Source organism: Arvicola amphibius, chromosome 13, assembly GCF_903992535.2.
Source record: "Arvicola amphibius chromosome 13, mArvAmp1.2, whole genome shotgun sequence".
Lineage (NCBI taxonomy): Eukaryota > Metazoa > Chordata > Mammalia > Rodentia > Cricetidae > Arvicola > Arvicola amphibius.
The window spans coordinates 41,512,762-41,535,248 of NC_052059.1; the positions used below are offsets into that span (position 1 = coordinate 41,512,762).

General features: G+C 36.8%; 1 protein-coding gene across 1 annotated transcript in view; it reads left to right on the forward strand.

Moving 5' to 3' along the window:
* Rb1 (RB transcriptional corepressor 1) overlaps window positions 1-22,487 on the forward strand; it is a 135,247-nt gene that overhangs the window by 62,321 nt on the left and 50,439 nt on the right. Inside the window, exons 11-17 of the mRNA XM_038310142.1 lie at window positions 408-485; window positions 3,352-3,439; window positions 6,663-6,779; window positions 10,549-10,605; window positions 10,689-10,720; window positions 10,802-10,878; window positions 12,213-12,409. Coding sequence (XP_038166070.1) covers window positions 408-485; window positions 3,352-3,439; window positions 6,663-6,779; window positions 10,549-10,605; window positions 10,689-10,720; window positions 10,802-10,878; window positions 12,213-12,409 — 646 coding nt within the window. The remainder of the gene's footprint in view (window positions 1-407; window positions 486-3,351; window positions 3,440-6,662; window positions 6,780-10,548; window positions 10,606-10,688; window positions 10,721-10,801; window positions 10,879-12,212; window positions 12,410-22,487) is intronic.

The following is a 22,487-nucleotide window of genomic DNA, read 5'->3' on the forward strand; positions in this document are numbered from 1 at the left end:
ACATAATAAAATGTCTTTAGTTTTATCTAACTAGAAATGAAATCTTTGGATAGCATAGTGCAGTGAAAACTATGAGCGGCACTGTTTTAAGATCCCACACAGCTCGGCTGTTAAGGCCACCAGGCAGAAAACACCTTCCACTGCCCACTGTAATCGTCAGTGTTTGGTGTACCACTTTGCTTTGCTACAAACTTGTGGAAGGAGACCCATGCTTAAGAATGATGGTGAAAAAAAGGTTATTCAAGCAGCACATTATTCCGTATCCCTTATCTTTTTGAGAACATGGGCACGACGCCCTGAGTAGCAGGATTTCTTAATTATTGTTATTTATTACTGATCAATAACTGCTTTTTTGACCCATAACACAAACTGTAAATTTCAGTATGAGTTACTTTACTTATCATTAGTTTTGAAACAGAGAGGACGCCACGAAAAAACAACCCTGATGAAGAGGCCAGCATGGCTACGCCACACACTCCAGTTAGGTATGCCTTTTCCCCTTCCAGCTTTCACTGTAGTTGTTTACCAAGTGCTGTATGCGTGCTTCAGACTTGTTTGACTTGGTATTTGCACAACAAGTAAATACTTTATGACTTGCTTAGATTAAAGCTATTACTTGTTTGTATTTATATATAAGGAACATAACCCAAAATATATGTTCCTTCTCAGAAGGAAAAAGCATCAGCATTTGATGTTGCGTAACCTAGAGTTATTTTTATGTCCCTTCGTGACTCATATCCCACTCCAGAATCTGTTCCAGGTCTAGCTGCATGCTCCAGAGCATTTCTCAGTCTGTGTGCTTTCCTCTGTTTCTGCCTACTCTCTCTACTTTTGTGCAAGACAGTGTTCTTTCTATTACCAGGCAGTAGCTATCTGATAATACCCTTCATTTCTTACAGTTGTATCTTTCCCTACCAACAAATTTATTCTCCACAGAGTCCCCAAATAATATTCTATGAATGTAAATCAAATCATGTGTGTGGATGGCTGCCCAAAGCCTCTGGTTACTTCTAGTTGCATTTGGAATACAAATCAAATTTCTTAACAGTCCCTGAGACCTTACATGACCAGGTTTCTGTTGCCTTGCCAACCTCATTTTGTTCTTGGTTACTCTGTATTGGCCACATACTGGTCTTCTTTTAGTTTTTGAACTATTAGTGCTTTTGTACTTGAAAGATTTCATACTTGGCATTCTCTATTGAATTTCTTCTTTCTATGGACTGCTAACTATTCCTTTATGTTCATAATATAAGTATAAATCCATTTACATATTTATGTGTTTTTCACTAATACCAATAATAGCCTTTAAATTGCTTTCCATATGGATCATGGCTTTTCTGTTCACGATTTCAATAATTAAGACCCAGCATGGTGGTACATTGTAAATAAGCAGTGATACATTTCAAATGACTGTAGTTATGTAAACAGACTCATTTTCACACCAGCAGAGCTGATGAAGTAACAGAGATGATATGATATTATATTTCAACTGAAGTTTACTAAGAGGCAATAGTATTGTATGAAAAGGCACTGAGATGTGGCACAGCATAATGTGTGTGTATATATATATATATATATGTATATGTATATGGGAACTATTAGCTGCTCTGTATTGGTTGCAAAATGAGGGAATGGAGCAGCAGGAACAGAAAACGGGTATTAGTATGCCATCCTCAGCATGCTGTACCTGGTGTGTGATGTGGCCTGTGTTTTAAATCAGTGATAAATACAAGTAAGGATAAAAGTAGATTTGATTTCTCAGATAAGAAGTTATTTTTTTCTCAGTTGTTTTCCTGGGGATCAAATCCAAGGCTTTGTACTGCTAGACAAGTACTCTATCATTGAGCTACATCAATCTGGCCCAGATTTTATTTTTATAACTTTGCATGTCAGTGGTTCATGGGAGAAGACTGAGTACAGAACAGGCTAGGAATAGAGCTGTCAGTATATCTTAGTGCTTACACCAGGATGCATATTAGAATAACCTGAGGAACTCGCTTCATTCTACGTGCTCTGCCTTTTATTCTTAGTGAAAATCTCTGGACTGACCTATTGGAGTAGTTCAATGAGACATTCCAGAAAGCTGAAGCAAATGAATAATGGTGGCAATGAAGGAACAGTAACAGGTTTGATAAATGTGATGGATTCATTTTTAGTTTATCAGTCTTACAGCATTTATGTAGATGTCTAGTAAGCAGCAAGATGGAAAAGCAAGGAGTTATCAGGGCAGGGCGACTTAAGAACATAAAGTATACGCATCTGCCCAAAGAACAGACGGTAAGGATTGACCCGTGAGGAAGCTGTCATGGGAACTGGATGGAAGCTAGGCTGCAGTGAGCTAAAGTCAAGAACCTGAGGGAAGGTGTTATGACCAAGAACAAACAAGTGTTTGAGACCATTGCTTCAAAGAAGTCTGCAGTCTTTGGTTTCTAACAGTTAATCACTGTGGCGTTGCTTATTTATAGTAGCTAGAGAAAATGCAATGAGTGAAAGTCGGAGTGTCGACAAGTGTAGTGATGTCACTACAGAGAAGCCCAGCCAGGCCTCTACAAGACTTCCTGCTACTACAAGACTGGAACACTTACCTTTGTTATATGTAACACGCAAGGGTGTGTGTGTGTGTGTGTGTGTGTGTGTGCATGCAAAACTGTAGAATTATGGAAGTCCTGAGAGACTGGGCAAGTTTGATGCTTTAGCAAAAGTGACTTAAGATTACTTGGGGCTTTATTCTTCTTCCTTGAAGATCTTTTTAAAGGCTCTTTCAATTCTTCACTTGAGATTTTGAATATCTTGCTGTCTTTATTTGAAAGTGTATAATATTTAAGACAAACTTAGTGGTCCTTTCTCCTAATCTCCAAATTTAGAGGGAGACTGAGTCAAGAGGGTTGTTGCAAGTTTGAGGCTAACCTGTACTATATAGTGAGGCCCTCCATATTGTGGAGAGTGGGGTATTGGCACTTAATTCTCATCTGTTCTTGAAAGAGTAGCATTTTGATGCCGGTTACCTATTCATATAACATGAAAATTTTAAGGTATATTTTCCTGAAAATTCATTAGTTAAAAGAACAATTCTCTATCAATAGTATTGATACTTAATTTTATTAGTAAGTTCATCAGTTCTATAATTATTGATAATACTTTTATGAAAGTTAAGTAAAAGTAAATTATTTTAAGCTGCAACATGGTAAGTGGTTTTTATTTTATTTAAATAAGGTCTTATTTTAGGGAACTTTAAGATAAATTGGATACACAGTGTGTTAAAAGATATGCTTAAGTGATAGTTGAATTTCATTTTTTCTTCAAAATTTTTCCTTTGTTGCTCAATGCTTCTTCTTGTGCTCTATTCTTTAGGACTGTTATGAATACTATCCAACAATTAATGGTGATTTTAAATTCTGCAAGTGATCAGCCATCAGAAAATCTGATTTCCTATTTCAGTGTAAGTGAATCACTCTTTTTGATATCTTGAAGATATTTGAAATTAGAAGCTAAAGTACTAAGTATATTTTAAAACATGACTTCCATCTACCATGTACTTATTTAGTATCTTGTTGCATTTTGAACCTCCTAGATTTGATGATTATTTTATTTAAATATTGTTAGTTTTAGTTTTTCTTATGTTTACTATTTTCCTTGCAACTTAGACATTCACTTCTGGGGCATTTTCTTTTTTCATTCTTTTACTCTCTTTCTCCCTCTCTGTCTTTTTCTCTTTCTCCCTCTGACTACTTCTCAGTATGATGCTTTTTTAAATTAATTTTTAAGCTAGCATACAATGAGTTCCATTATTCATACATAAGCCCCACTCTACATTGTATTTTATCTACATTCTCGAGTCTCCTTGCTACCCCTTCCCCTTAGTGTCCCCACACGTCTGCTTTCACACTGCGTATTTTCCATTGTCTCTCCACTGGTTTCCCCGTAACTTAAATTTCTTCCTTTTCCATCATGGTCTTCTCCTTTCTCCTTTCATGCCACCTGCCCTCCAATTTCAATCTAGATTCTACTTATGAGTGAGTAAAGTACACTAATAGGTTTCCTGAGGCTAGCTTAGTTTGCTTGATACAGTGATCTCCAGTTATATCCATTTCCTGACAAATACAATTTCTTTTTTAGAGGTCAATGAAATTCCATTGTGTCTATGATAGACACCTGTGTTGGGTTCATTTCCTAGCACTTGCAAATAGTGCAACAGTGAACATGGAGCAAGTGTTTCCTCTGGCTGTGTACCCAAGAGTAGGATAGCTGGCTCTTCGGATAATTCTAGTTTCAGTGTTTCTGACAATAGAAGCTTGACATAGAGGGTCTCACATAGTTTTTAGGTTGTCTGGTTTTTGTTTTGTCTTTTTCAGAAACTTCCATCCTGACTTCTCTAGTGGCCATATCAGTTTACATTGCCACCAGGACCCTCACCAGCATTTGCTGTTTCCTTCTGATAACTGTTCTGTCTAAAGTGAGATGGAATCTCAAAGCAGTTTTAATTTGCATTTCCTATTTTGCTAAGGATCTTGGATACTTTCTATAATATTTATTGCATATTTGTATTTCTTTTGAGAACCATCTGTTCACTCTATTAGCCAAATGATGATTAGATTATTTAGTTTGGGGTGCTTACTTTTATAGTTCTTTGTGTATTGTAGCTATAAATTGCATGTTCCTAATGTGGTTGGCAAATGTTTTTCTCATTCTACAGGCTTTCTTTACTTTGCTAATTGTTCTCTTTCCTGGGTAGTGTTTATTAATTCATGTAACTCCAACTGTCAATTCTTGGGATTATTTTTTGTGTTATATTAGAAAGACCTTTTCATAAAAAACAAGTTGACATGTTGGAACAGCTTTTTCTTAGGTCCTCAGAAATTGCAGACTGCCAAGTATATTCACAGCCATAATGGAAGGTTAGTTGGACTTGTGTCTGCTTGTCTTCCTATGGTTTATTCTAGTGTTGAGTCTGCATTGGACAAGTATTCTGTGCCTGCTTACCCTGTCTTCACTTGAGAGCTTCCCTTTGTGCATACCAGAGGCTTATAATCACATTTAGTTTTGCAGTGTGTCACCCTCCCCAAACTCATTTTTTTCAGATTTTCCTGGATGCCTAAATCATTGTGAGTATAAGGATAACTGCATGCAGCGGATTTGAGATCTGTAGAGAACAGGTGGAGAACCTGTCTTTGTACTTTGAAAACCTCCAAGTGTTAATCAGTCTATAGCAATTAGACTGTTATCGTTTCAGACCTCTCATATTATAATGAGTGAATAGCAAATCAATGGTTCCGTGGTTAATTCACCCACTGACCTTAGGCCCAGGACTTTCTAACTCCCAGGTCGTTCTCAGCCCAAGAGGTCTGTTTCCAGCTACTGAGGGCTAAATGTTTTACCTTATGCACTCTACTGTATATGAGTTGAGCCTTCTGCCTTTTGACTTGTCAAGTTCTGGACTCCTTTCCCCCAAAGTTATCCCTTGGGATTGTCTTCCCCGGGGTTTTGGCAGGTTAAAAGTCAGGTCCCCTGATTTTTATGGTTGTTTCCTACTTTCAGACACAAGGTAGTTCAGTTTTAGATATCATGTTCCATCTCGCCATAGTCATTGTTTTTGGAGTCCTACTGAATAACAAAATAGGTTTCCTCTCTGGTTCCCATATGTCAGCTATGGGAGTTCCTGTTTAGTCAAAACCCTCACCTAGGCTTGAGGCTCAAAGGACTCCATTCTCTTTTAATTTTTGGATGAGGCTTTTGCTTCCCCTCCCCCTCCCAGCCAGGGAGCCACAAGTAGGAGCTGGTTTTGGCATGGCTTTCTTCTTTCCAGGTGTCTGTCACTACTTTTGTGATTTCCAAAGATTTTTCTCTTTATCTCTTTGGAATAGAGGATTGGTTTTCTTATTCATATTCTCGCACTGTCTTACACAAAACAGTTTCCAGTCCACCCTTATATCTAGGAGTCTTCTTTATTTTTTCTTTAGATATATTCTCTAGCAATTTCCTTTTAAAATTATTTCTTTTAATTTTGAGATTCTGATAAAAATAAGTTATTTTCTCTTCCCCTTTCTCCCTCTAAACCTTTCCATAGCAATTTCTTTCAACAAGTATGAAAATTAGTTTGGGGTTACTGATATGTGGTTTGAGGTGTATGTGATTTGTGTGTATTTGTGTGTGTATATGAAATAGATATTATAGATGGAAACACTGATAAATCTTTTGTTCATGGCTTTTATTTGCTTAAAACAGCTGTTCTTAACCTTTAGATCACAACCCCTTTGGGGGTTACATATCAGATGTCCTGTATATCAAATATTTGCATTACAGTTCATAACAGTAGCAAAATTATGGTTATGAAGTAGCAATGCAATAATTTTATAGTTGGGGGTCACCACAACATGAGGAACTGTATTAAAGGGTCACAGCATTAGGAAGCCTGAGAACTACTGGTTTAAAACTTTATAGAACAGTGTACTTTTCATTACATTGAAAAATTTTGGTTTGAACATAAAATGGATTTCTATGTTGGCTGGTTATATTCTATATTGTCAATTATTTTGTTATAGTGAAAGTGTTTACTTGGTTCTACAAACAAACAACAGATCAAAGTCATTTACTGTGAAAGAGAAAAATGTCAACTCTGGTCAAATAATTTCCTCAGCATTTATTTCTGTTTATATTTCTTCAAGAATTGCACAGTGAATCCCAAAGAAAATATCCTGAAAAGAGTAAAGGATGTTGGACACATATTTAAAGAGAAGTTTGCTAACGCCGTGGGGCAGGGGTGTGCAGACATTGGAGTACAGGTAACCTTGAGTGTACATCTGCTAGTGCCACAGTGTAGAAATCATCTGTTTATGCAGCCTGTGCTGTGGGCTGTGGGAGTATTTGTGGAGAGTATAAGAGAATGGCAGGTAGCATATGGCCCAGTTGCTGTGCTTGCTGCTACTGATGAGAAACTGTAGGTGAAATCCCTCTCCAGCCCAGTATACAAAACAAAAATGAATATGCTAATTATAGCAATTTAAAAATTAAGAGAAAAATCTATGATTCCATGAGTGGGATTACATTATACTACCACTTGTCAGTGTTAATATTGAGCAATACTATTTCAGAAAGAAACTAATATATGGTAAGACTATATGGATTGAGTTACAGCCTGGGTTGTACATCGCTCTGCGATTTATGAGTTGTGTAGTCTTGAACGTGTTGTTTAAGTTCTCTGACGCTGCTTCTGGATCTGAATTGCTTACGTGCCATTAAAGTAATATGTAAAAATAAGTCTAATACTGTAAGTACTGTACATGTTTGTAACTGGAGGTTCTCTCCCACCTGCCAGTTCCTGAATAACCATTCTGCAGCTTAATATTATTTACAAACTGTTTGACATATTAATTCAAGCTTATTGATTAACTAGCTCTTACAACTTAAACTATTTGTATTATTCTTCATTTTATCATGACGCTTGCGACTTATTACCTCACATCTTCTCTGGTGGCTTCTGGCATCTCTCATACTCCACCTTGTTTCTCCCTTTATCTTTGTTTGTATTTTTCACTGGCTCTATTCTGCCTGGCTATTGGCCAAATCAGCTTCTTTATTAACTAATGGTAATAAAAAACATATTCATAGCATACAGAAGGGCATCCCACATCATCTCCCCTTTTCTGTCTAATTAAAAAGGAAGGTTTTAACTTTAAGTTTATAAAATTACATGTAACCAAATGGTTATCAATCAGGAATTGTAGTTACCATATTTAGCCTATTTGTATTTGGCAAAATTAAAGAAAATATTCTATCATCTATCCTATCTTTGTGAGTTTAAAGTTTTATATATAATGTATCTTTTATCATAACTAAGGAAAATTATAGCTATTTAGTCTTCAACTCCATCAAAGACCCTAGAAGAAAATAATATTACCTGAGTAAACAGGAAGTACACTTTAAGCAACTTCCTAAACTCTAGAAATGACAGAGACATCTGGCTGCCTGTACAATAACCTAAAGTTCTGTAACGTTGGGGCATCCATCTTCAGCCTACAGGCCTAAAGAATCTGGCAGATTTCTCAGAGCAGGAAATTTGAAATTATCCCTCCTATATTGGCTGCATGTCAGTCATTTTCCTCTGTGTCCTGCAGAATATCTGGCAGACTCTTCCATGAAGCAGGAACCCTGAAAGACTATCCCATCTTGTTTTGGCAAGTTCTGCATTCATTTTTCTTTGAGTCCTGCATGTCCAGTTTATACAGCATACAGTAAAGTTGTTCATGCAAGAACAGTTTCTTGCCCAAATGGCTAGCTTTGCCACATTGAAAACAAACTCCATAAGGAACTTCTTTGATGCCATCATCCCCTTGAAGTAATTGGTGTAATTGAGGTAATTGCCAGGAGCAGAAATGTTTCACTGTTGAGAAAACCTAAGTTCATGAAATATTTTAAATGCCATATTTTATAGGTCTTTGGTGTTTTGAAGACTGTCTATTCATCTGAAATATATCTCCACATATCTAGAAAACCTAACTCACTTGACTATAAGTTTGACAATTACAGATGACTATTAATTTGTATTTTTAACTATACATTGCATTTTTAAATGAGCTACATAAACAAGGTAAAAATATACATTTAGTATATTTAAACAAGGTTAAAAATATACATTTAGTATAACAAAATTGACCTTTAATTTATCAATAAACCAAAATCCATACCAATAAAAAGTATTTTAATCAATAAAAAGATTAACAGTTGTTTTTGGATTAAAGTAGATGCAATGGTCTACCTTTTTTATCATTTCTGTATCATATCCTTTTTGCTTTAGAAAGATATTGACTATGACCATTAATCATTTATAACCACCCCCTTTAAATAAAAACAAACATTTATGAACATTATTTTGGGAATTTGGTTATAGTTTTTTATACTACTTCCTGCTTATTGGGGTCACTGGTAATTTTATATGGATCCTGAGAAAATTAAAATTATGGTTAAATCTTGGCTATAGTAGTCTGTGAGGCTGCACGTCTCAGCCAGTTGTCTTGAAGCTGTTCTGAATGTTGGATCACCTGGGCCATTGCTCTCATGGAGACCTTTCAGGGGGTCTTTCTTGATCAAATCATATTAGGCTTGAAGGAATCCACAACTTCTCATCCTCTGTGGAAACAAAAACAGAACCTCTTTTCCGAAGCAACACATCCTTAGAACTAAATTTTGAAGTCAAGATACCTTTATGTTGGTTTAGCTTAGCAGCTTTCACAATCAAGTGTTTCTCTGCAGTTAGCTCATTAATAGTCAAAAATCCAAAAAAACACACTAGTATACATAAGTCATTTTTACATGACTTTTTATATTACTTTTACTGTCTCTTTAAAGACTTCGTTGTGTTTTTTAAGTGTTTTATTTCTTTCTATAACTGCCTATACACATTTTCTCTCTTTCCGCAAGCCTACATACTTATTTTTAAAACATATTGACCCATTTAGAGGTTTCTGTTTTTCTGAATCTGTCCTTAATTGCGTATCTGTAATCTTTTTTTGATCACTGTTTTAAACTGTTAAGCAGGCGTGGCTATTACCTGAGCGGCCGATTTGGTTGCTGTCTCCGCCCTGTTTGGCTTTTTAACATGATCAAAAGCCATTAACAAATGGTAATAAAACATATTCACAGCATACAGAAAGAAGGGCATCTCACATCACATATTTATTCCAGTATGGTGAGTTTATGTTTTGCTGCCACTGCTTAGTTTAGACCATCAGTATTCAACCTGTGGGTCATGACCCTTTGAGGGGTCAAATGACCTATTCACAGGGGTTGCCTAAGACCATCAGAAAACACAGATATAAACATTGTATTTCGTAACAGTAGCAAAACAGTTGTGAAGTAGCAACGAAAATAATTTTATGGTTGGGGTCAACCCAGCATGAGGACCTGATTTAAAGGGTCATAGCATTGGGAAGGTTGAGAACCACTAGTGTAAATGATTGTTTAAAATTCTTTTGAATGCATGTAGCACTTACGTTCTTGTTTTAGGATAAAGGAATATTGTGTGTGTGTGTGTGTGTGTGTGTGTGTGTGTGTGTCTGTAATTCACACACCTATTTTTTTATTTATGGAACTAATTATTTGTTTAAAACTTATGCTGATTAGATCAACTTTTTTGTTTAGTTTTAGCTTTTGGCCTGTGCCAGTGTTACTGAGTTTTACAGAGAGAAACTACTCTTGCAATCTTATCCATTTCAAAAACAAATGTTCTGCATTACAAAAAAGATTATATTAGATATATAAAAATGCTTAAAATAGTATTGGCATAGTTCTCTGTAGAGCAAGTGACACTGGCTGAAATGGTGCAGAGGAACACCTTTAGTTACTACACATACTAGTCTGGTTCACTTTTCAGGATTGCTAACCACTGGTTTATATTAAGCCTTGGAGTTTGAACAAATATAGCCTTTATGATCTCTTGCTAACCATGTTCCTAGAAGGAGCAGAGTGCCTTTCAAGAAAAGACTTTAAGAAAAGTTAGTTATGTTTTTGATTTTCTAAAGCAATGAATTTTATTATTTTCTCTTTTGTTTGTAGCGATATAAACTTGGGGTCCGATTGTATTACCGTGTGATGGAATCCATGCTTAAATCAGTAAGTTAAAGAGAATAAACTAGAAAAAAAATTAATGCTATCATAAAGTTTTAAATAACTTTCTAAAAAATTATCTGTTTCAGGAAGAAAAACGTTTATCCATTCAGAATTTTAGGTAAATATTTTCTAGTTTTAACAAAACAATTTCTTTATATAAAAGCCATATTTATAATTATTTATTCTTTTCCCTCTTTAGCAAACTCCTAAATGACAACATCTTTCATACGTCTTTATTGGCCTGTGCTCTTGAAGTTGTAATGGCTACATATAGCAGTAAGTTAAGTTTTAATAAATATGCACTTTAACATAATTTAAAGTAAACAAACTCCTAAGTTATGGTGTGGGTTCTTTGTTGTTACCGTTTTTGTGTATATCTGTGTGGTGAGAATTAAAGGTCATACTGTAGATCAGTACATACTGAACACTGTGGCTGTTCCAGCCATTTAAATGGTTCAACATACCAATCATTTCAGGTCATCTGTGGAGGGGGTAAAATATGCTCTGAGCATATTGAAACTAGGAAAGGTAGCTGCTGAAACTGGTGCCACAAAGGCTTATGAACACGTAAGGTACACAGGAGCGTTGAAGAACAGCCAGCTGGTGCTTGTATGTAGCACTGCTGGGTCCCTCTGTGCTCAGGAGGCTAAGAGCAGAAATCCACCAGAAACTGGATGCTTAGTAGTAATAGCTGCTCTTACAATAGCTACGAAAATGTAATGATTGCTGAAAATAACAGAATAAAAGCCAATAACTGTTTTTAAAATATAATTTGAAAAATATAATACTTTTCAAGCATTGTTGTAAATAGTAGAAAGTTTTACTTGCAGAACAAAAGATCTTTAGTCATCTAAAGATACAGCTGCACAATAAAAGAAGCAAAATTAGTAATCACTGAAACTGAACCCTCGTAAATAACCACAGCCTGCATGTTTTTAAGAGAGGTTATTTTTCCAGCAATGTTAGCATAGTCTCTTTCCCATTTCTTTTTGCAGTGTTGAGAACTGAACCCAGGGCAGGAACTAGATACTGTTTTTAAGACAGGAGCTCACTGGGCCTTGAATGCAGTCTATACCCTCACCAAGTCTTGAACTTCAATTCTCCTGCCTCAGCCTCTTGTGTATAAGGCATTATAGCCCTACAGCACCAGACTTGAGGCAGGGTATGACTATGTAGTGCTGGCTGTCCTAGAACTCGCTCTGTTAGACTCAGCTGGCCTCTGCCTCCCGAATGCTGGGATTAAAGGCATGAGCTACCACCGGCCATCTACTTCTCAAAATCCTAAAAGCACCATTGGTCTTCCCAACCCAGTAGTCATGGCACTGAAAATGGGTGTGGTAACACACGCCTGCCTGGATATTAGTGAAGGCCCTGTACACCTGTGCAAATTCGATAAAAAAATTATGAAAAATGTGTGCGCTTACACTTAAAATTTGGAAGCCTATTTCTTGTGAGTCTGTAGATCACAGAATAAAAAATATCCATTTTAAGTAAGAATTGCTTACCCATTCTTCTCTCTGTCTTGATTCTATGTTTAAAATCTTCTGAATCTCATCAGTTCAGTCCTTAACATTTCATATTGACACATTTTTTTCCCCTCTTATTTTTAGGAAGTACATCACAGAGTCTTGATTCTGGAACCGACTTGTCCTTCCCATGGATTCTGAATGTACTTAATTTAAAAGCCTTTGATTTTTACAAAGTGATTGAAAGTTTTATCAAAGTGGAAACCAACCTGACAAGAGAAATGATTAAACATTTAGAAAGATGTGAGCATCGAATCATGGAATCCCTTGCATGGCTTTCAGTAAGTGACTAGCTAAATAACTGAAGGTATTCATATGTACATGGCTAACTACCTGTTAGTGAGAAGTTATTTATTTAATGAATAATCTGTGTCTAGCCTACGAATCAAGTGCAGTGTAAGAATGGATTTAGTGTGAGTGCGTGTGCATTCATAAGTGTGAATGCAGGTGTGTGAATTACTTATTTTTCTGCTGAGAACAACACCAGGCCGGTTGACCTGCTGCCTATCCTAGACCATCATCTAGTGTGTTTGTTTAGGAGCAAGTTTTCACAAAGCTTGGCACATTAAGTTGAACTCTTACAAAAGAAGTATTGAGGTGATTTTTAAAAATCCAAATGTTTTCTTGATAATATAGTTATATTTTTCAACAAAATTAGAAGTCTTATATTATGTATTTTCTGTTTTCTTTTTGATCATTTTGCCATAGTCTTAAAGATAATAATATAAAGTTCACATTATTGTTTGATCCTAGGTATTGTTTCATAGCATCATAGGAATGGAAACCCTGTGCTGTAGGCATTTTAGTTATAGCATAGAAGCTACTGATAAAGCTTTTGTTTTAGTAAAGGAAGTATTTCCTAAGTAGTAATTATAAGATACTTCCCTAAAGCACTGTTACATTCTTCAAGTATGTTTTACTGAATAATACCTTGTGATTCACCAGCTTTGCAAATTTTAAAATAATAATTTAAAATGTGTAGCATGCTAAGCATATTTAGTTTGGACTTCAATATGAAATGAATTTCAAGTTTTGGAGCATCTCTAGTTTGGGATTTTGGATTATGAATTCTCAACCAGTGAGAGTCTATGCAAATGCTTTTATTTTTCATATGTTGTTAATGTCTGAATTGTATATTATGTTTTAAATTATAAAATGATGAGATTGGTAGTGGATAACTTGTGAAGATAAGTCATGCCATGCAAATATGATACTGTGTGTTTTTCCTGTGAGAATGATGGCCATTGTGTTGGAAAGTTTAGCTTCACAGACTTTTTTAAAAATCTGAAAAATAATACACACACACAGGAAAATAGAAATTTCAGGTGACAGTTGTATGAGGTTTTCATAAATTGAGTGTATCCATGTAATGAACAGCCAGGTCAAGACCCACAGCAAGTTATCATAGACTTTTGATTCTGTACCTCTAAAAATTTATCTCATTAGCCCTGAAACCTGCTGGGATTGTATTCACGTTGTGTCGTTGACTGAGGGAGGGAGGAAAAATCAAATGAAGTAATAACTATTTTCATCTTCTCTAAAATATGTGGGCATGTACTGGGGATTGAACCCAGACCACAGAGCCTCTCCTTTGGTCCAGCTCCTTTCTATACTGTAGCTTCCTCAGCTGATGTCCTATGGTCCTGGCATCTGCAACATCCTCTATTCTTCGTGGTAATGTAGGCTTCACTTTCACAGCTTCATATATTAGTCTGTCAGGGCCTATTTGTAACTGAGAGCCAAGTGTTCAAAAATATGAGAATATGTGAGGCATTTTAAACCATAGTATGTCTGTTATGATCCAAAAACAATTAAGGAATTGTCTGTATTTTTAAATTATCTTATTTTATGTACATTGGTGTTTTGCCTTCACGTATGTATGTGTGAGGGTGTTAGATCCCCTGGAACAGGAGGTGCAGAGAGTTATGAGCTGTCATATAGGTGCTGGGAATTGAACCTGCCTTCTCTGGAAGAGTAGTCAGTGTTTTTAACTGCTAAACCATCTCTTCAATACCCTGTTTACTTTATTTTTAATGTAGGTTTTAAAAAAAGATTTATTTATTTTTACTTTATCTGTATTACTGTTTCTTTGCACACTTGCTTATATTTGTACCACATGCATGTCTGTTGTAACCCCTGAAACTGGGGGTACTTGTGAGGTACCATGTAGGTGCTAGGAATCAAACTCAGGTCCTCCACAAGAGCAGCAAGTGCTCCTAATTGCTGATCCTAAGAGTTTTCAGTTTAAGCCATACAGTCACATTTATTTCTCTTAGTACAGGGGATTTGAAAGGGTTTTCTCTCTGCCCCTTTAATTTACCATTTACCTTATTTTAATGGTTCTCTCTCTCTCTCTCTCTCTCTCTCTCTCTCTCTCTCTCTCTCTCTGGTAACATATCTACAGTCATGCTTCCTTTACAGTCTTACTGTGTTTATTACCTGTAATGTCTACCAGTATTTATTATCTTCATATCTCATTGGGTGACTTCATATGTCTAAAGTACTAAGCACAGTATGTGGCATGGTGTTATCAGATGTAGTAGTTAATTGTATAAGGCTGAGTAAGAGACAGAGGGAGTCAACTTCCAATGAAATTCAGGTTTCCGGTTTGTATAACCAAGTGGATGATAGTGTCATTTAAGAAAATAGATAACCTGAATTGAATGTAATTTTCTTGAGGATAAACTTTAATTTATTATATTGAGTTTAATGTATATTGATACATTAAAAATGAGGTGTCAGTTGAATATATGTATTGAGTTAAGGAAAGAATCTTAAGCTAGGAACATGGATTTGAGAGCTACCACACATATATTAAACATCAGTATTTTCTGGCAGGTTATCTTGTGCTGGTCAGTTTGGTAACCGTCTCTTAGAATATCATTATATTTTCAAAAGATTAATGATTGCATTCACATTGTAGTCTATCAAGTGGTAATATTCGAGACAAGGAAATGAATACTCAGAGAAGTTTGGTATGTTTCTCCAGGTCATACAAGCTAAGTGTCAGAGCTATCATTTGAATCCTGATGTGCTTTGTCCAAAGCTTTGGATACTAGTTAATGTTACCTAAGGGGAGAATGTAATTTGGGGAAAACAGGACTGCAGGTAGAACCCCAAGGAGTTCTTCTAACATTGAACGGATGCACAGAAAAGAGACTGTTTTGCTCATAAAGAAAGTGAAATAGAGCAGCCAATGAGAGAGGAGAAAAAACAGCATGAATGAGATGTTGCAAAGTCTGAAGAATACTTGCCCGTTTCAGATACGATGGAAGCAACCAGTAAACCAAAGATTCTAGCAACAAATAAGTCAGTAGTCGTAATAACAAGGACTTTTAGATGAAGTAGTGAGGGGAGGATGAGATGTGAACACGAGACGGAGAAGTGGTAACAATGACCAAGAGTCCAGAGAACAGAAGTAGCATACCGCGGTGGTAGGGCCAACTCTGGAGAGATTCTCTTTAAAATAGAAGAGAGACATAAATGTTATGGAAAAGAATCCCTACCAGTCTTTTCTGTTGCTAAGAAGTAGTTTAGTGCAAATGCTTATTTTTATTTTGCTCATGATTTTTGTGAGATGGGCTTTGGGGATAGCTTTCCAGGTTTCTCTCTGACCCTGTGATATCAACAGCCTGGGGCCAGTAGATCTACTTCCAAGATTCTCTTCACTGCCAAGTGTAGACTTTATTGACTCTCACTTGCTTTTTGCTTTTTCTTCCTCACTTCCCCATCTTGCCCTATGGTCTAATACGAAAGCTGTGCTTCCTCAAACCATTTTGGCTTTAGGGTAGGGCACTTCAGACATAGAAGTTGGGTTCCAAAAGGCCTCTAAGAGGACTATATGTGGAAATTACCTTCTGCTGGTCAGAGCAGACACAGTGGACTAGGTAGTGGTGGCACACACCTTTAATCTCAGAAGTCAGGAGGCAGAAGCAGGTGAATCTATGTGAGTTCAAGGCCAGTATGATCTACAGAGTGAGTTCCAGGACAGCCAGAGATACACAAAGAAAAACCAAAAACAAACAAAGTAAACAAACAAAACAGTCCCAGTGGTTGCCAGATTGGGGGGATTGGGGAAATAGATCTCACCTCCTGTTAGGGAGAGACAAAGTCACATTTCAGAAGAGCATGTGGGTTTCCTAATAGTTCTGTGGCAAAAGGGAAGAATGAGAAACACTGCAAGTAAGGTAGCTTGTGGTATGCCCTGGCAGGAAACTGAGGAAGTCTCCAATGAATGGCTTTTGAATTTTTTATTTATTTCATAAAATGGAGCTGAGGTGGTTTACTGAGGGTGAGGTGGAGAAGATGAAGTGGCAGTTAGCAATTGGAGGAGACTGGTTGTGACTTGCAGTGGTTACTGTGGGACCTGATGGAGAGAGTGGACTGGTGAAGGGTAAAAGAATCGCCCTGCAGAATTCTAGGCAATTTTGAGGTCAGAAACTATTCATCTGTTGTTCCGTCACAGTTCTGTATGATGACATTCTTTCCCCAGATCATTGTGCAGCCTTCTATAAGATTAGAAAAGGTGTATTACTAGGTGCAGTCAGGCGTTAGAACATAGCCAGGTAGACATAGTAAAGCAGTAGTGGGGCAGGAACTACCTCTCCCAAGGCTGGGCAACTGTAAACTAAGCAGACTAAGCCTCTCTCCCCTTTTATATTCCCTCTAGTGCTGGGATTAAAGGCATGACTCCCTCGTACTGGGATTAAAATCCACCACCTGGATCTGTTTCTGCATTGATCTTGTGTAGCCCAGGGTGTCCTTGAACTCACAGAGATCTATCTGCCTCTGTCTCCGAGTTCTGGGATTAAAGATGTATGTCACCATTACCTGGCCTCTAGTGGCTTTAGTTTTGTAGTTTTGCAAGATTTATTTATTAAAATACAAATAACACACTACTGCATCTTACTCTACCCTCTCCTCTTCTTGGAAAGGAGTGTAGTTGTCTTATCATTATAGATGGTTTCTATAACTGTACCTTCAAGCTTATTGGTGTTTTTCTTCTGAAGTATTTGACCTGCTGTTAATTCCATGTGCATATTAGATGCTATGTTTTTTCAACTCTAGAAATTTTCATTTGGTTTCCTTTTATATCTCTTTAACAGATTTATGCTTCTTTGCCTTCTTGGACACATGGGACATAGGTTTTAAACTTTTAAAAATATTCCTGCTAATTCTAATGTCTGTTTCTTTTTAGAGGTGTTTCTATAGACTAATACTCTTTTTTTCTAACCACCTTTTTTTTTGCCTCTTGTTTTTTTTTTTTTTTTTTTTTAGTTAGGTTTTAAGTATTATGAATTTTCCTTACTGGGTCCTGTCTATTTTCATATTCTTTTTAATATTCTTGAGTTGTACTTTGGGACACATTTAAATTGTTTGTAAATATTTTGATTTTAAAAAAATCCACCTCCCTACTTTTACTTTTGTTTTTTCTTACTCCAGGAACTTTTTATTCATTCAAGCAGTACTCTTTATACCTAATTTTCCCCACTACCCAAGCAATGTTCTCTTGAGTACTTTGCCTAATGCTTATAGATAGATCCCAAGCTTGTCCACTGTGGTTTGTAGCAATCAGAATTTGTGAGCCCCTCACAACTAGGGCTTTGTTCCCTCCTAGGGCTCCCTGTTAGTACTGGGTAGTTAAATCTTGGGTGTGTACTGTTTGTGACCCAGCTAAAGTGGGTCTGCACAGACCTCTGAAGCTCTCCCGTTCTGTTAATTCTGCCACCTCAGCATTGTTGGTTTCTGTGTGTTGGGGACCAGTGGGTTCCATTTCCGTTCTTTTCTGTGTTGTGGCCTGGATACTTTCTATGCAGTAAGCTACAGCAATGACGGCTCAACATGCACATTGAGTTGGGTCTTGGTCCTGTTGTTTAACACTTTAAAACTATTGGTTTATTTATCTTGTCCAGTTGTATAATTGTTTTTAAAAATTCTGGTTCCTGTTTCTTTATCAGGGCTGTCAGCTTCTAAATGTAGGTCTCCATGATTGATGAAATATCTTTAAATTTGAAGTCTAAGTCCCTGAGGAATGTTTAGGACAGTGTTCCTGTTTTCCTGCGATCTGGAACGTGGCTCTCTCTGTGGGGACACAGAAGTACTCGTTGTTCATTGTCTCCTAAGACATTTTAGAAAATCATAAGAAAGTTGTTTCCTGTAAATTGGTCAAACATGGCTGACTCATTACTTTGAATTCTGTTCGGTCACAGATGCAAGCAAGTTTCCTCATGCAGTTTCACTATTTCAAATGGTAGATGACGATCATATTACACACTGCACTGTGGTAGTGAGTCACTCAGGCCTTTTGAATCCTGAATTGGTGACACTCATAAACAGATTTCTAAGATGCTTTGGTATCCTTTTGAAATGTCAAACTTGACAGGAAGTGAACACAAAAGGGAGAAAAGCCTGGGACTCTGTAAAAGCCAAGAAAGGATCTGTGTTGTGTATTTCCCTGGGGAAACGTTAACCTCCAGAGCACTCTGCACAAAGGGTTCGGCGCTCATCCTCAGACAATGTGCTGGCTCTTTTTTTTTTTTTAAGTTTTTTTTAAAAGTTACAGTTTACAAAGAACCATATCTTACAGGAAGACAGTTGAATTGTAAGATAATGATTATTGAGTTTACTAGTTTTTGAAAATATGGGTTTAGACAATGAAACAATGCAGGCCATACAATTACATAATAATAGGTAACTATAATGAAAATCTTTTGTGTTGATTTTTTTTATCCTTCAAACCAGTTCTTTCTGAAAACATAACTAAGGCTTTAACCCTTCTTACCATGATCCAGTTTATCCTTAATATCACACTTTTAGTTTCCACAATTAACTAGTTCTTTCCTGGGTGATGTGGGAGATGTGGCTTCATAGTCAAAGTTGAAAATATTTATTTTATTCAGAATACAATTTGATAATGACTGATGCAGGTTCTTGCATTTCTGAAAAAGAAAATACTGTGGAGAAGTACATAGTTACAGCAGAAAACAGAGTTTATCAAAGGCCTTGAGGTAAGGACTTGGAAGCAGGCTGGGGGAAAGAGAAAGCTTAGCAAGTTGGTGACCTCATGGTGTAAAATGTTTGGGGCTTTGATGTTACCTTGGGGTGGGCTTTTGGCTCATTTCATAGCATGAACTTTCCATGAATTCTCTATTATAATGTCATTCTACATATAACTTCATATGTTGCTGGTATGATCAACATCTAGCATCTAGTGAGTCCTCGGTTACTCTGAGTGCCCTGTGCCTTCAACACTGGCACTGGTTAGTTCAGCCAGCCTTGAGTAGAGTAGGGGCATTGCTATCTTGGCCTTTCCCCCTGTGTGTGTGCTATGAGGCCTTCTGGGCCTTCACCCTCTGCCCTGCTTTATTATCTGGTATCACATTGGCTTCCCAATATCACTAGTTTAAAATTTTCCCTTTGTGTGTGTGTGTGCGCGCGAGCGTGCTTGCAATGTAGAGCACTGTAATTTCTCGGAAAACACTTTACTGTGTCTCTCACGTGCTTATTTTGAAAATCTGGGTTTTGTTTTTACATCATAGTAACCGTTTTGAAAGGTATCTTGTGCTGCCTTCTACCTTCTACTTTATTACAAATTAATCTTTTTAAGTTTGTTCATGCCTTGTTTCTATACAAGAACCTGCAGTACCTTCTATTGCCTTACAGAAAAACTTAGCCTTTTTGCAGGGGCTATAATAGTTTGACTGTCGTATCATAACCCTTCTCTCTAGCCTACTTAGCCACAGAGTTCTTTCATCTTTGAAATAGACCAAATAAATAGTCTACTTCACTGGGAGGTGGAATGTCTGATGTAAGATATGGGATCAGAAAACTTAAATTTTAGGTCCTAGTTCTTCCATGTACAATCCAATGTCTTTTTTTTCCTTTGTAAATTGATGCATACATTTTAATTTTTTCATTGTTCATTTTATTTGATGGTTGGTAGTGCTGGGAATGGAACCTAGAATCTTAAGATAAAAAAAAAAAACATATTTTACTAGTTCAGACAGGCAAAGAGATTCAAGTCCTTCTACTACAAAACATATTATTTTTAGAAAATTATGTAAAGGTTCATAATTATTTATCACTATTGAATATGAATCCATATTCTTTTGAATTTCATCATAGTTTATAAATGATTAAATAAAACTTCTTTTTTTAAAAAGATAATACAGAGGTCTCAATTTTTTGTTCTTTGGTTCCATTCTTATTTTTTTTTTTTTTGAGAAGGGCGTGATAGTCTCCACATCATCTATTTTGAAAGAACTGTAATTGCCCAAGTGAAATAAATATGACATGAGAAACAGCCCCAAGCCTCCAAGGAGCTTGTGATCTAGTAGAGAAGTGAATTACTATGCTGTGCTGTGCTGTGCCGTGGAAAAGAAAAAAGAAAAATAAATGGACAAGAGTCGAAATAGCAATTGCACTTGGATGAGAAGAGACTTGCAATGGTTTTGGAAATGTGCAATGACAGATGAATGTGAAAGTAGTCCTAAAAGTTGTGTCACACCCAGCACTCAACAGGTGCAGCAGCAGCTTGTCTTACGAGTTTCAGTCATGCCTGGGCTACAGAGGGAAGCCATGTCTTAGAAACAAACTGAAAATGCACCAAGAAAACCCTCCCCAAATTACTCTTGACAAAAATGAAAAACTAGCCCTCTTAGTAAAGGAGGTATTTTATAAAAGGGAGTACATCAGGGAACTATGTACTAGCTTTGTGTGGTGTTGGGGCTGGGAGAATTCTTGAGACAGAGTGCATTCTTCCTTTCTTCTTTAGTAAGGCATATTTTAGTACTTTTTTTCGAGCCAAAGATACCATTGTAGATATTATTATGTTAATGGACTGCAGTCCTCATTTGCTTTTTTAGAATGTTACGGTTTAAATGTTTTTCTTAGATTTATTTGTTTTTTTTTTTTTTTGTTTTGTTTTGTTTTGTTTTGTTTTTTCGAGACAGGGTTTCCCTGTAGTTTCTAGAGCCTGTCCTGGAACTAGCTCTTGTAGACCAGGCTGGCCTCGAACTCAGAGATCCGCCTGCCTCTGCCTCCCGAGTGCTGGGATTAAAGGCGTGCGCCACCACCGCCCGGCCTAGATTTATTTGTTTTATGTCATGTGTGGTGTTATGCTTACATGTGTGTATACCAGTTGTGTGTCCGGTGCCTGTGGAGATCAGAAGAAGATACCACATCCTCTGGATTTGAAATTATGGCTATTGTGAGCCACCATGTGGGTGTTGGAATGTTAACTGGGTCTTCAATAAGAGTATCTGGTGCTCTGTGCGAGTGAACAAGCTCTCCAGCCCCAAATGTTGTTCTTTTTTAGCCAGTGCTTTTCCTCTACTTGTCCTCTTCTCACAGATGAGTTGTTTTTGTTTTGTTTTGTTTTGTTTAAATATAAACTCCTTGGCCTATTATCTCAGGATTTTTATTAACTAACTTTTATTTAAAATTAACCCATAATTCTTATCTGTGTTAACCACATGGCTTTGTACCTTTTATCAGTGAGGAATTCTCATCTTGCGTTCCACAGATGGCTTGTTATTTCTCATTGTTTTATTGTCTTACTATTGGCAGAATTCTGGGGGTTAAAACCTGAGCTCTGGAAACCCCAACAAGCTACGCTTGGTCACTTGTCTCCAATAAACAAATAAGAGATGAGTAATAGTAAAACACAAAGGAAGACAAATTATTCTGTGTGGCACCTGGGGAAGAGGGACAAATGGGGTTCTGTTACGGCCAAGTCTATCTTGTTTGGGTCCTGAAACAAGGTCCAAGAGGCTTGCCTAACTCAGCAGTCTTCTTCAAGGTGTAGTCCCACTCATCAACTTGGTTTATTGTTAAGTTGTCAAGACTATGTAAGATTTCTTTGAAGAAGGCAAGTGCCTCCTCTTCCTGATACAACGATTCAACCTTTCCTTCCTTCAGTCTGGAATTCCTAGGAAATTTTAATTTGAGTTCCATTGTTTCAGTAGTTTGATAGTCAGAGACGGGCATGAGTGTCTGTTTTTAGAATGTCTCTTTTGCTGTGACAGTTATATTACCAGTCTATAAGAAGCTACCTTTAAGAAAGGCAGTGATGGTGCAAGAATTTAATCCTAAGGATTAAATATATAGGAGGCAGAGACAGGTTGATCTCTATGACTTCAAGAATTCCAAGACAACCAGGGCAATCCTGTCTCCAAACACCCCCTCCAAAAAAAGAGGTTGCCAGTAGCTTCCTCTCCTAAGCTAATTAAATCTCTAATGTACTATTGTACATACCCTTTGTTCTCTAAGATATGTGACAAACTTTGACAGTATGTTTTTCCATGTTAAGGACTGTTTTTTTGGTAGTGCATTTCAAACTAATGAACATAGGAACTATCT